This window comes from Macaca mulatta, chromosome 3 (genome assembly GCF_049350105.2).
Source record: "Macaca mulatta isolate MMU2019108-1 chromosome 3, T2T-MMU8v2.0, whole genome shotgun sequence".
NCBI classification, from domain to species: Eukaryota; Metazoa; Chordata; class Mammalia; order Primates; family Cercopithecidae; genus Macaca; species Macaca mulatta.
Window position 1 is genome coordinate 122,350,489 of NC_133408.1, and position 14,145 is coordinate 122,364,633.

The 14,145-nt window shown below is 49.4% G+C and overlaps 1 protein-coding gene across 1 annotated transcript; it reads left to right on the top strand.

Moving 5' to 3' along the window:
* The first annotated feature begins 355 nt into the window (after window positions 1-355).
* On the top strand, window positions 356-4,769 carry DLX5 (distal-less homeobox 5). Its single transcript, XM_001090332.5, has 3 exons — window positions 356-918; window positions 2,778-2,962; window positions 4,085-4,769. Exons 1-3 carry the CDS (start codon window positions 564-566, stop codon window positions 4,412-4,414), a joined length of 870 nt encoding a protein of 289 aa, XP_001090332.2. The 5' UTR covers window positions 356-563; the 3' UTR covers window positions 4,415-4,769.
* The last annotated feature ends 9,376 nt before the right edge of the window (window positions 4,770-14,145 follow it).

The window sequence follows — 14,145 nt, forward strand, 5'->3', positions numbered from 1 at the left end:
TGTGCACTTTTGAGGCTTCTGATTGGAACACATTGTCCCCAGACATCACAGAGCCTTGTGCTGGGGCTTCTGCGATGTCTTTGGAATTTACTAAAAACAGATTGACTGAGACCCCTCCCCACTCCACAACAAGCAAAAACACACACAAGGGCGCGGGCGCACACACACACAAACACACACACCCCCTCCGTACCCCCCACTCCCTTTTTAAGCAATGCTTTGTTGTGCTAAAACTAGTTGGACGAGTTAGGGTGTTACTGCTGCTCCCGAGGCCCTGGCCAATAGAACCAGATCCACCCCGCTGTGCGTAAGCGCGCAATTAAGGATTTAACCAAGGCAGTGCTGCGCCTCAGCCAGCAGTCAGCCGGCCGGAGACAGAGACTCCAAGACTCCCAGCCTCCTCCTCGCCGCGGCCGCCGCCTCCTCCTTCTCTCCTCCTCCTCTTCCTCCTCCTCCCTCGCTCCCACAGCCATGTCTGCTTAGACCAGAGCAGCCCCACAGCCAACTCGGGCAGCCGCCGCCGCCACAACAGCAAGCACAGCCGCTGCCGCCGCCCGTGAGCGATGACAGGAGTGTTTGACAGAAGGGTCCCCAGCATCCGATCCGGCGACTTCCAAGCTCCGTTCCAGACGTCCGCAGCTATGCACCATCCTTCTCAGGAATCGCCAACTTTGCCCGAGTCGTCAGCTACCGATTCTGACTACTACAGTCCTACGGGGGGAGCCCCGCACGGCTACTGCTCTCCTACCTCGGCTTCCTATGGCAAAGCGCTCAACCCCTACCAGTATCAGTATCACGGCGTGAACGGCTCCGCCGGGAGCTACCCAGCCAAAGCTTATGCCGACTATAGCTACGCCAGCTCCTACCACCAGTACGGCGGCGCCTACAACCGCATCCCAAGCGCCACCAACCAGCCAGGTACATGGACAGGGGACAGGCTGGGCAGATACAGGGGGACTAGGACGCTGGGGGCGCGAGATGGGGTGGTAGATTGGGGGTCACAGCGGTTCACTGCAGTGGGGGCGCACCCGGCAGAAGGGAGTAGGACTCAGACCCTCCGACAAAGAGAGTTTCTCCGGCCAGCATTTTAGGGATTCTTAGCAGGAGAGCCCTGTGGAGGTTCGAACTAGCGTCTCTCCCCTCCGGCCCTTCATTCGCTGAATTCCCAGCTTGCCCGGCCAGGAAGCCGGCTAGGCTGGAAAGGGGATAGGGGTGGAGAGAAGAAAGAATCAAGCAGCCCCTGGCGTTTGCGTAATAAAGAGGAGGTTAGTTGTTGGGAATTTTGGTAAGCGTGCTGGGTTGGTGCGAGTGGGAGTAGAAGGCTGCCTCAAAGACTCAGTCAGGATTAGTTTGAGAGCCGCCACAAGCTAGCACGGTGCGGGTGCCCTGAGCACGCTGGGTGGGGGTGGGGGGTTAAGGAGTTGTAGCCAGCCAGAGAAGAGCGCGCCGAGAGCTTTGCGGTTTATCCAGGCATTTCCAAAAACAAAAAGCCATTTAAAGGTGGAGGAAGGTTGCTGAGGGGTCACGTTGTAGGACATTTTTTTTTCTCTCTCCATAGGCACCCAAAATGTGTCTTTCCCTCCTCCTTTTTCGTCCACTTTGAAACTTAGAAAGTTTAAGAGGGTTAGTGAGCTTGGGCGGTAAGAGAGAGGCATGAGGCTCGGCGGATAGGTTTTACTGGTAAGGTTTGATCTCTTCCCACCAGCACAGTAATAATCCTGCTAATATTAGCATCCCCTAGTCTGGCAGAATTGAAACCACAGCCCTCATTCTCCACACTTCTCCCTGGAACTTGACACACACACACACGCACACACACCCTGGAGAGGTTCTCCGCCAGTTCCAGAGGGGTGGTACTTTTGAGGAAGGGGAGTTGTAGCCCCAGGGCACGTTTGTACAACACGAGTTTGGCAATCCCTCCCTCTCCCGCCCAAACCCATACTCATGACAGTGAGAATCTCGTCCTGACCTGCCGCCCCTTTCCTACAAAAACACCCCACCGGTTCCTTCTCAATGTGTGACTCTTGCTGAACTTTAAAAGAGAGCCCCGGGTTGAGGCGTCTTCGTTTCTTTCACTCTTTCTGTATTTCGTGCATAAGTGGAAGTTTTGTGTGTGTGTGTGTGTGTGTTTTTACCAAGAACATATTAAGTCTATTTGTAAAAGAAACCAGACACATCTGTGCCCTCGCAGATCTGCAGTGAGATTATGGGGGCTGCATAATCGGCCCTCTGTCTGCTGCGGCCCCGACCGCTTGCTGCTGAAGTGAAGGAGCATAGTTTGCTTGTGGGTATTTGAACTTTGGAGACCTCAGTTAGCGTCTTCCCTGCCCAAGCGTCTGGCTTCTGCGGGCGCCCGAACAGACGCCGACAGAAGCGGGGTCACGGCCCAGGGCTGCCTCCTTGAAGCCCCGGGAGGGGCTGGTGTTTTTGTCTCGGAAACGCGGGGGAGCATAGGGTGGGCGTAAAAACAAGTCCGGGAGAAGGAGGAACCACCGCAAGAGCTGAATCCCAGATGCCAAGGAGAAAGCTGTGTTGTAGGAAACGCTGTACACAAACTATCTGAATGAACAGAGTAGGAATTAATCAGAGGCTACCGCGCTTTTCCATATTTGGGGGAGGAGCATATTTATCGCGGTCTTGAAAAGCAAAGGTGATGGTGATACGAGCAAAGAGTGAAGACTGCGTGGTAAGAAACTCTAGGACTCTATTTGAGGCCCTTCCGCAAAAAGGGCATTGTTTGGTGACAAGCTTTAACTGAGTCTGTTTTGATTATTTAGAGAAAGAAGTGGCCGAGCCCGAGGTGAGAATGGTGAATGGCAAACCAAAGAAAGTTCGTAAACCCAGGACTATTTATTCCAGCTTTCAGCTGGCCGCGTTACAGAGAAGGTTTCAGAAGACTCAGTACCTCGCCTTGCCAGAACGCGCCGAGCTGGCCGCCTCGCTGGGATTGACACAAACACAGGTAAATACGCCGCTGCCATGCACTAGACCTGCCTGAGCTGCAGGTCTGCTTGGGTCGCACGGTTCAGTCTCGATGGGACTGGAGCGGTTTCAAAAGTACCCGTGAGAAACTAACAGACACAAAGACACCAGCCCCTATGCTTTTCCCTCCGCGAGCCAGGCCTTGAGACGGTGGGGATGGGATTCATCAGCGGTCTGGAGATACCTCCCACTTAACCGCGGCCGCCGCCCCCACCCCGCATCGGGCCTCCGGAGCTCGGGGGTCAATTTCTGGGGTTGAAAGCAAGCGGAGGGTTATTTTTAGAGCGGCTTTGCAACCTTGAGAAGCTATCTGGTTTTCTTAACAATGTAATGCCTCCTCGGGGTGAGCAGGGCTTGGTGTCCTCGCAGTGGTCTCAGGCTAAGAAAAGGCTGAGAACGTCGCCTGGAGCGGAGAAACTGAAGGACCGTGCCCTGAGCCTATGGGAGCTTCAGGCCACGGCCGCCTGAGGGTCGCGAGGTGGGGGGCGCTATTGTACGGGGGGAAGTCTTCCTGGATTGTCCCATTCCCTTTACTCCTCCAACCCAGCTGGGGCCTACGGAAGCATAAAGAACGTTCGAGTCGCCACCAAGAACTGCAGTCAGATTCTGGCCTCTCTGAGCTGCAGAGGGAGTGAAGGGAGTAGGACGGGAGGTTGGGAGCTCGCTCCTTTTCCTCACCACAGGCGCGCGTACCCCGCCCCACGCCCCTTCCCCGCCGGGCTCCCGCGATTGTTTTGGAGACCTTCGCCGCGTTCCGCGCGTCTTGCGCAGGCTTACACGAGTCACGCCGCCGCCGCGGACACTCGGGCGCACAGCCGCCGCGCTCGCGCCACCCACCCCCCCAGCCCAAACAAAAGACAAGCCTTGGGGTCGTGGTCTCACTGGGCCGGGGCGCACCGAGCCGGCCAGGGCGCCCTCTGTGGCCAGAGCTCCATGGTTTGCCTCAGGCATAGCTTCTTGGCCATAGGCCGCAAGCGGCGGGGAGACGCCAGGCAGGGCTGGGCCGCCCAGGGGCCCGAAGATGCCTCCAGTCGTCGCCCCGGGGAAGGCGCGGGCGACCTCTGAGTGTCCCGGTAACGTGTGCCTTTGTTCCCCAACTCAGGTGAAAATCTGGTTTCAGAACAAAAGATCCAAGATCAAGAAGATCATGAAAAACGGGGAGATGCCCCCGGAGCACAGTCCCAGCTCCAGCGACCCAATGGCGTGTAACTCGCCGCAGTCTCCAGCGGTGTGGGAGCCCCAGGGCTCGTCCCGCTCGCTCAGCCACCACCCTCATGCCCACCCTCCGACCTCCAACCAGTCCCCAGCGTCCAGCTACCTGGAGAACTCTGCATCCTGGTACACAAGTGCAGCCAGCTCAATCAGTTCCCACCTGCCGCCACCTGGCTCCATACAGCACCCGCTGGCGCTGGCCTCCGGGACACTCTATTAGATGGGCTGCTCTCTCTTACTCTCTTTTTTGGGACTACTGTGTTTTGCTCTTCTAGAAAATCATAAAGAAAGGAATTCATATGGGGAAGTTCAGAAAACTGAAACAAAAAGATTCATGTGTAAAGCTTTTTTTTTTTTTTTTGCATGTAAGTTATTGCGTTTCAAAGGACCCCCCCCCTTTTTTTACAGAGGACTTTTTTTTGCGCAACTGTGGACACTTTCAATGGTGCCTTGAAATCTATGACCTCAACTTTTCAAAAGACTTTTTTCAATGTCATTTTAGCCATGTAAATAAGTGTAGATAGAGGAATTAAACTGTATATTCTGGATAAATAAAATTATTTCGACCATGAAAAGCGGATTGTTTCTGAAAAATACTTGATTCTACCCCTCTGATAACTGGCTAGTGAAGTTTTATTGAAGGCAACTAAAGAAGGACAAGCTCTGCAGAGATCCAACAAGGCAAAAAAGAAAAGTCGGGGCTGCATGCATGCAGACTGTATATGTGTATATGTTCAATGCTATACTTTGTGTGTATGTGTGTGTGTGTTTTTGCTTAGCCACACACACACAAAAAACCTTTAGATAAAATTAACTCCAAATTGTTTCAGGTAGAAGGTTATGCTGAAATAAAAATACATCCCTCTCACCCTGTATGTGAGTTAGAAGGCAACAGAAATCCCTCAATAACCCCTCTGAATTCTAAGCTCAAAGCAATTACGTTGGAGAAGCGCCCCCACCCATCATCAGCCTCTGAGTAGTGCCAGAGCAATTAGACAAATTACCCTTCAAAGGGAGTTTCCAGAGATGAGAAAACGAAAAGAAAAATCCTCCCTCACACCTTTTACATTTTTAAAAAATCTAAAATGTTTGGAGCATGGCAAATGATAAAACCTTGGACTCTTTGGAGTATGATTATAAATGTATCAGCTCTTTTTGAGAGATGAAAACATTGTAGATACGGTGAAGAGGGAACTTCAGGGTTGGGGAAAGGAAGGAATGGAAAGCATTGTGACACTGTGTTGATTTCATTTTGTGTGAGATAATATTCTTAATATTTCCCTTCCCTCCTTCCTTTTTTCAGGAAGGAGCTTCCTCTGCTTTGCTTTTACATAAAACAGTGGCAAAACAGGCTCTAAATGATGCAAAATGGAATCTGTTTACGAGGATTTCTCCTTTGGGAAGCCTTCTTTGGGACAGAGAGAAAGGAGTTGCTGCAGCTGTGCCCTGTGTCCCTTCCTTCTTCTTGCACTCCTGCATGTAAATATCAACAGTATGACCAGAACTACGCACTGCGCCTAAAGATCCAGGCCTGAATTGTAGGTCTCTTTCTGTCTGACTGTCCTTCAGTGGGCCTGACTCTCCTTAGGATACGAAGGAAAATGTTGCGTTGGAAATTACAAGATGCATGTGAAATATTTTACAGCTAGGAAGTCAGCAGCAATAAATGTGACAAAAGAACCTTCTTAAAGTGGGGGTAGATTAGAGCATAAAAATTATATACTGTCGCTGAGGATTTCTGAGAAGGCTCTTCCAGGGTTGGGAGACTAGACCTGAAAAGGCACGCTATGTGCCCTGAGGGGAATTTACCTTACCTGCATGTTTCTCTCTCTCTGCCTGCCTCCTCCTCCTCTTCTCTCCCTACCTCCCTTCCATCTCCTTTATTTTTTTCTTTCTCTTCTCCTTTATTTTTTTTCTAGAAGAGTTACCAGGCCCGCCAGTGTGGAACAGCTTGCTTCTTGGAGGAATCAATATTTTGGCCACTCTTCAGACATACCCCGCAGCCTGGCTCCGAGGTAGCACTACGCCCGGCAGCCTGGCCTGTGGACCCCTCCTCCTCCCGCACCCCCAACTCCAGAGCGACCGCGACTCAATATTTCCGTCACCCCAATCCGCTCCAGCCGTACTTTCTCGGAAGGAGCATTGGGTGCGGGGAAGAGGTGGCAATAGGAAGGTTTGCGGCGGGGTGCGGGGGGGGGGGGGAGGTGAGGTGGGGAAAGCCAAAGGGTGTCCCATTTTGTTTTCTGCGCTCACAGAGAATAGGGGGATTGGGGAAGAGATGAAGATATCCACTTCCTACTTTTCTTTCTTTGCTTGCAAGGATTTCGGGAGTTTCCATTACACCGAGAGCTAGCGCTTTATTTCTGGCGACTCCGACTGGGAGAAACCCGCGCTCGCGGTGTGCCAGCGCCGGGCTTTCCCCTGCGCGGACGCCTCTCCCTGCCAAGGGGTGCGTGTTTGGGAAGGTTGGGGGTGGGGGCGCACCCACTGCACACCTCCAATATTTGTCACCTACTGGCTGCCTAAGAGTAGCAAGAATGTGCTTGGAACATACGGTTTTCCTTTATGCACACAAAGAGGGCAGATAGTTTTCCAGCTGTCCCTATCATCTCCCCAGCCCCATTACTGGTGGAAAAGAAGGGGGATCCCTTCCTCATCCCCATTCACCGGGCGCGGCCGAGCTGAGGGAAGGGAGGGTTTGATTCTTCTAGAGACAGAGGGAAGCTCTTTTTAAATGACCACTCCTCCACCCTAGCTTTGAGGCTGCTTGTAGTTAAGATCACTAAAGCCTCATTGCTAGGTGGCCCAGCCCAACGCCGCGCAGACACAGACTTGGTTTCAAGATTCCTTCCCTTGTGCTAACCTCACTTCTTCCACTCGCAAAGGCCTCTTCTCTCGTGCGGTTTTTATTTTTTAGCTTGGTCTGGGAGCTGTGGACAAAAATATTCTGGTAAACCAGTCTGCAGCGGGCTTTCCCTGGCACCATGGGGATTCTCTCAGGGGAATTTAACTCCCTGCAGTCCTGCGCCCAAGGATGTAAAAATAACAGATCTTCAGCAAAGTCTAAAAATATCTATGTGATGTTTCTCTCCCTTGTCCTCCCTTCCACCTTCTCTTCCTCTCCATTGTTTTTCCTACGTCGAATATAAACGTGCTCCACTCCCCAGCATATTCCCGGACCGGCCGACCCCACTCTTGACATCGCACTGGGTGACCCCTCTGCCTGCCCCTTCCGGTTTCCACTTGCCTAGCTCTCAGTCTAGTGCTCCCAAAACGAAATCAAGTCTTTTCCAAGATTAATGCTTTTTTCAGTGGGCGTCTTCACACTCCCCACCCCTTACTTCCAACACCTCACCCTCATCTTCAGAGCTCCTCACAAACCCCAGAAAGGCTGGGGCATGCGGTCAGGGCCAGCGCGATTCCTCGGTGCCCAGACCGCCTCCTGAGCCCTCCTGTAAGAGATCAGATAAGTTGGCCTTTGTTTGAGACTCGGGTTGGGCTAGGCGGATTGCTGCCCTTTTTCCCCCCTTCTTCCTGGCGGCCACCTCCTTGTGGGACAAGGGGCGGCCTGGGGATCCGAGAGAAGCCGCATTCCTGTGGGTGCCAGGCGGCTCCAGTGCTGAGCCACAGGGCCTGAGACACACACACACAGAAACCCGCAGACCTCGCTGCCCTTGATCTCACTTGCTCTCTCTCCCTCCCGTCGGAGCACCCACCCGGGAGCCTGTCCACTCACACTCGGATCCACCCAGGGTTCGGCCTCAGGCCGGTGCGCGTTGATCCGCACAAAGACACAAACGCACACAACCCCCTCCGGTGACACAGGCCAGGCCAAGATCTCCCCGCCCATGTCAATCTCGTCTCTCCCGCCCCTTATCCCACAATCCCAGACGCGTCGGCTGGCCTCCTCTGGTTCCTTTGATCCCACCGGACGCCCCACCGCTCGCGGCGTCCTGGCCGCGCAGTCCAGGGAGTCACCCACAGCGCGCCAAAGCCAGGCTGCGCTCACCTCCTCCCAGCGCGCCCTATAGCTCACTCCAGCCTTGACACCGCTCAGTCTCCTGAGCTCTCCAGCCCGAAGAGCCCGGGATGCCTGCAGGAACTCTGCCCCCACATCCTCCTTCTTAGCGCTTCCTTGTATTCTGGGAGAGGGACCTTTAGGCTACCCAACCACCCCTCCTTTCCGCCCCATCCCTGCAACCCCTTGGATCGCGCGCCTCCCACTGGTCACTGGGATCTTGCCAACCTAGAGCTCTCTAGCCCTCCCTGGAGGCACACCCAGAGGGCAGACGCCCTCGGGCACCTCTGGGAAGCTCGCCACGCCGGCGGATCCGCCTGCGGTCACCCAGCTCCTCCACCCTTAAGCACCCCCTCCCACAGTAGCCAGTAGAGGCTCCCGCCGCTCCGGAGCTTGGGGAGGGGGCGCTGCAGCTTGCTCTCGGCCTCGGCTTGCGTTCCCAGGTTGCCCGCGGTCTTTGCACACAGTGCTTGGTTTTTTTCAACCTCAGCCCAGTCGCAGCGAACTCTGGGCCTTAAAAATAGCCCAAATAGCGGTGGCGCATGTGGGATTGGTTATATATTTTCTACGCAGCCCTGTCTCTTTCCCCCCACCCTCGGCGTTTTCTGTTGCATCTGACAGGCTTTCGATTCCTCAGGGCAGAAAGTATACATTGTATCTATTGCGCGCGCGCGCGCGCGTGTGTGTGTGTGTGTGTGTGTGTGTGTGTGTGTGTGTGTGTGTTGGGGGTGGGGAGCCTTTCCTTTCAATCACCCAAGGCTGCCGGCTGTAATGTAATAACCTGTTTTATATGTCGGGCTCTTACCGTGAAGATAGGAACTAAGGGAATTTACATGAACCTCTCTTTAAAGCAGATGAGAGTCGTGTTTTGCATCAATTAAATATTCCTGCTCTTTTGTTCACTTGGACTTCTTATTTACTTCTGATTTATGGGATCCGAAGGAGTCTCTTTGCCAAAAGCACATGTATTATTGAGTCTGTTCCACATCCTAAACCAAGATTTATATAAAACCGTGAAATACCACACATTACGACCTTTCACCACAGGAAGGAAAAAAAATGGCTTCATAACATCATTCTACACACATACCCTCCCTCTCTCCTAGTTTCGGTAAGGATTCTCTGTGGAATCTTCACCATGCAGTGTAGCGTATTTTTTTTTTTTTTTAAGAAGTGCGTGAGGGTAAAGGGCAGTAAACAGTTTCCAAGCTATGATATATTTTAAAAGCTTTTCTCTCTCTCTCTCTCGCTAACCGAGAAGACAGAAACCTGCCAATGGAAGCTTATTGTCATCCAGGACTATTTCTGCCACTTGCCATTTGCAAGGTCAGGGAAGAGGGGCGGAGGAAGAGCAGGATATGGACTCAACTTTCATCTATAAACAGGGGTCACTAAACAGGGGACATTTCATTATTGCCCTTAAATTCACAAGAGCTAGGAAGCCTGCTTGCCACCCTGCAGGGTGGCCCTGGTTGGGCAGCTCCTGGGTCTGTGAAGTGGTGGGAGGAGGGAGAGTCGACGCACATTGGCCTGGAGGCTAGAAAAGATGCCTAGGAAATTCTCTGTATTCATGGTGGGAAAATTGAGCTCCTGGGGATAAACGGGCTTTAGGTATCTTTGACTAGGAGGTCCCCACCAGGAACCAGAACTAGACTCCAGAACCCTCCACTAGGGCAGGGTTCATCCTCCGGGAAGCAACAGCTTGAACCCCTAGAGCTCTTTGACTCTGGGACCAGCATAGTCCCCCAGCCTCTCTCCAGCCTCTCTCTCCCTCTCTTGCTCTAACTCCCTCCTTCTTTGGTCCTCCTATATTTCAATAAGATTGACCTTGCTCATTTTAGCACATTGGTGACAGGTAGCAAAGGAAGCAGCTGGACTGGTTTATATGGTGGAGGGGTGTTAATTAATAAAAGTTAATGATAGGATTAAAACCAATAGCCAGCCAAGCCTACTGGAGAAGACAGCTTCCCAGCTGGCTATATTTAATTAGCAGCATTTAATATGTTTTCTGCTAATATCATCTAGGATTCTATGACTTAGTTCATGCTGAAAGAGAATGAAGACAGAGGGCAGAAACACAAGTGCCCAAGGGCATTTTACTTGGATAACAAGAGAGACAGCAATTTCATTTAAGAAAATGTTCATAAACAAGTGACAGGCACACTCTGAGGTGATTTTGTGGAAACAATGGTGAAACTGACAAATGTTCTTTGCTTTGGGGGAGGGACACCTTTTTAAAACAGGAAAATGTTTCTGGAGAGAGAAGGGGGAATAAAAGACAGGGGGTTGGAAAAAAAAAAGAAAAAGAAAAATTATTTTAGACTCCAGAAAGCAGCAGATGCAGCTGCCCTTGCAAACACATCAGCCCTGCACTATTGAAGATTTGGACATGAAATGCTTCAGACCACTGATTTGCTATTTTCTTAATTCTTGCTCTTCTTTTTCCATATGAATCAAACAGTCTTTTGTCCTTCAGGGTTTGATTTGATCGCTACTGTTCACATTTCACTTTTGTATTTTCCTCTTCCTATACCATTACTCATTGAGTGCCCTGTGAAATTACAATCGTACATTTTCAACTCAGCAACCCATTTGCAGTGCAAAAATAGGGTCTAAATAATGGCTGAATTAGCCCTACTGGACAGTTTCAGATGTAACACTCTGTAATAATTATATTGCAGGCTGGATTAGGATGCTATTATCATAATCTGGACGTTTACAATTATCTGTAATTTGCAAAGATGCGCCAGGTCTTGATTACAGCAGTTTTTTTTTTTTTTTTTTGTACCACGCTAACCATCACTAAACAGTGACAGTAATAACAGCTAATTTTGCTGGCAATATAAGAGGTGCTGGGGTGTGCAAACAATTTCACACCTGGATGTGCTCACTCAACCAAGAATATAGAGAAAGAGCTTCTGCCCTGAGACTCAGAAAAATATTCTCCTGTGCTTCGGTTCAGTATAGATTTCTAGACCCTGATCATTGCTTAAGAGATATTCACTAATGGTAAGTTTTTATTTCTTGCATACTTCAAGGAACAGTTCTTATTTCTGTTCTCACCGTTTCCAAGATACATGTTGCCGTTTATTAATTTATCATGGGCTACAACTTTGCTTTATAGATTTCTCTGTGCTGACCTTTTATCCCCTTTAACAGCAAAAAGGGCTGTTGTTCTGTTGAGTGAAAGGATGCGAATGAGAATGGGATCCTTAAGTATTCGATTTGTCTTTCTTGTTTTCTATGTTGTTGATGTATTTGGTGCAGCTTGTGACTGGAGCCTGCGAAAAGTACCATGTTTCTATAAGGTGTGGAAAGACTCGGCTGGAGATTCCAAGCTAAAATCTATTTAAGAATTATTATTCACAGCTAATCCTAGGTGAATCCAGAGAGGGCTTTACATGTGGCCGTGATTTTAGATTTTGAGGCGACAAGATTATCAAACGGAGCTCGCGATGGGGCTCCTTTAGAACCACAGGTATGCGGACATTTGCAAAGGCAGGTGTAGTCTGATGAATCTCTGGACGGTGTAGCCCCTTCGAAATCTTTCCTCCCCTTGGGGGAAGGTTTCCGAAATAACTGGCCTCTGAACCCCTTCGAGGCTGCTTTTCAGGGTCTTTGCCTCAAGCTGGTGTGTCGGGGCGGTGGGGGTGGGAGGAGGCTATGCGGGTCTTGGAGTTACTGCCCGCCGAGCACAAACGCTGCGACCTTGGGGTTGGAGGGGCATGATTGGCTGAGACGCAGAACCAAGCTGGGGAGATCGAAAACCCAAATTTAGGAACGCACCAAGGAAGACTCCAGCAAAAAGCCGTGCTGTTCTATCTATAGATGACGCTGTTTCCTGACCCTGTAGACGTTGTAAGCAACTAGAGATGTTAAATGCCTGAGAAATCTTTGGCTTTCCATCCCAGTGCAAAAAGGCCTTTCTCCGGCGGCAGAAACCTTTTGACTAAGTTGTGTCAAAAGATAATGAGATGTTTATTGGTGCCAAAGAGAAATCGTTCCCTTCATTCCCTTCCTCCTCTACCCCACCCCCAGCTATTGTTCTCTCTCTCCCCCACTTTCTCTCTTTTTAAATAGGAAATACGGTCAGAACTAGGCTCCACAACTCGAACTCTGCAACCTCTGGAGAAGTTCGAACGTGGGGAGGCGTAGTAGGCACCACCACTGGGCGATGCCTTTCGCCCACGCCCCTCCTACCAATCCCTCCCTCGGGAATCCGCTTACCATAGGGTCAATACATTCTAAAGAGTGAACATGTTAACCCTTGAGTTTCAGAGGATCCAGAGAAAGCCCAGTTCCAAGGGCAGTCTGGGGGAACTACTTGGCAGAATTTCTTGCTTAATTAAACTCCTGTTAAGAGATAAACAGATCGATACAAATGCATCATGACAACACCTCGAATATGTCAACATGCATTTGCCGAGTTTCAGAATGTTATGCACTCACAGTGGTTTGGCATGTATCTGGTGAAATTTTTTTAAAGAAAAATTAGTGTTGGTTTCGATGTATGGTAGCTTTCTCCCTAACGTAATTTGAATAATTCAGCAAAGCCCCACTACCAGCTGTACTTCTGCAGCCTCTTCCATTCTTTTCAGCATTATAATTTTGGTTAATTTTCAATTTTAGGTCCTACGTCTCTGCAATTTGTGTATGAATAACAGAATAATTTCCCTCTTTTGTTTCGCCTTTCCTGTTCCTGAATCTAAATAAAGATGGCTTTTTAGTATTAAAAGTGGAAGAAAATTACAGGTAATTATCTTTGACGGTAAAAACGCTGTAATCAGCGGGCTACATGAAAAATTACTCTAATTATGGCTGCATTTAAGAGAATGGAAAAAAACCTTCTTGTGGATAAAAACCTTAAATTGTCCCCAATGTCTGCTTCAAATTGGATGGCACTGCAGCTGGAGGCTTTGTTCAGAATTGATCCTGGGGAGCTACGAACCCAAAGTTTCACAGTAGGAAGGGGGAAAAAAGAAAAGAAAACATTTTTCCTAATGTAACAATGCGAATGCTAGAAAATGACAAGACTGATCGGTTTTAAACCATTCTGAAGACTGACTGAGCGTGGAAGTTGCTCAACAAAAAAAGGAACGGGTATATTGGTAAGTAGTCTTTGCTTTGTGTCTAATTATAGTGACTGTCCTTTTGCACGACTGTATGTCGCTGTCATTATATGGAGCACTCTGAGTATCTCTATTGACTTCTGATAAATGGCTCAGTGGTTTCAAGGTTCATAATTTGAAGGATGCCCAGGTCTGTAGCCATTAATTCTCGCAGTATGGGGCTTCCTGCTTGTATGACGGAAGGACTTTTCATTTTCATTATTTCTGTGCTTTCCCCAAGATCGGAAGGATGTATTTCATCCAGGATAGTGCATTTTCCTACCTAGCTAGCTGGCAATGGGTTTTAAACATTAAGTAGGCATAATTGTGCACTCTACTCTCACTTTTTTCTTTTCTATGTTTTTAAAAATTGCATCCAAAGACAAATATGGCTGTATTATTTTGGCTGGGAAAAGAGAAAGGAGAATACTCAGTTTCAGCACTAGAAACTACTGTGATGTCTAGAAGTTAACTTGAGGATAGGTAATTCTAATGTTTAAAAGTAGATAAATGTGTAGAAATTACAATAAAAACATAATATGTAAAGAAAGCTGAGAGAACATCCATGGTTAATGTTAAACTACCTAAGACAAAGGCTAGTAGTGCAAACTGACATCTTTGCAGGCACTTGATGTTCATATATATATATATATATATACACACACATACACACACACACACATATATATATATATAACTTCCCATATTAGGAAATAGGAATTTTTTTAAGGGTGATAGAAAATATAATGGGGGGAAGGGAAGTGAGGGAGGAGGGAGGAAAGAGAGGGACAGAGACACACACAGAGAGAAATATACAAGACACTC

Excerpts from the sequence above, each read along its gene's own strand:
- DLX5 (XM_001090332.5), top strand. The coding sequence starts at position 564 with ATGACAGGAGTGTTTGACAGAAGGGTCCCCAGCATCCGATCCGGCGAC. Across the intron at positions 919-2,777 it reads AAGCGCCACCAACCAGCCAG|AGAAAGAAGTGGCCGAGCCC; the intron begins GTACATGGACAG and ends TTGATTATTTAG. Across the intron at positions 2,963-4,084 it reads TGGGATTGACACAAACACAG|GTGAAAATCTGGTTTCAGAA; the intron begins GTAAATACGCCG and ends TCCCCAACTCAG.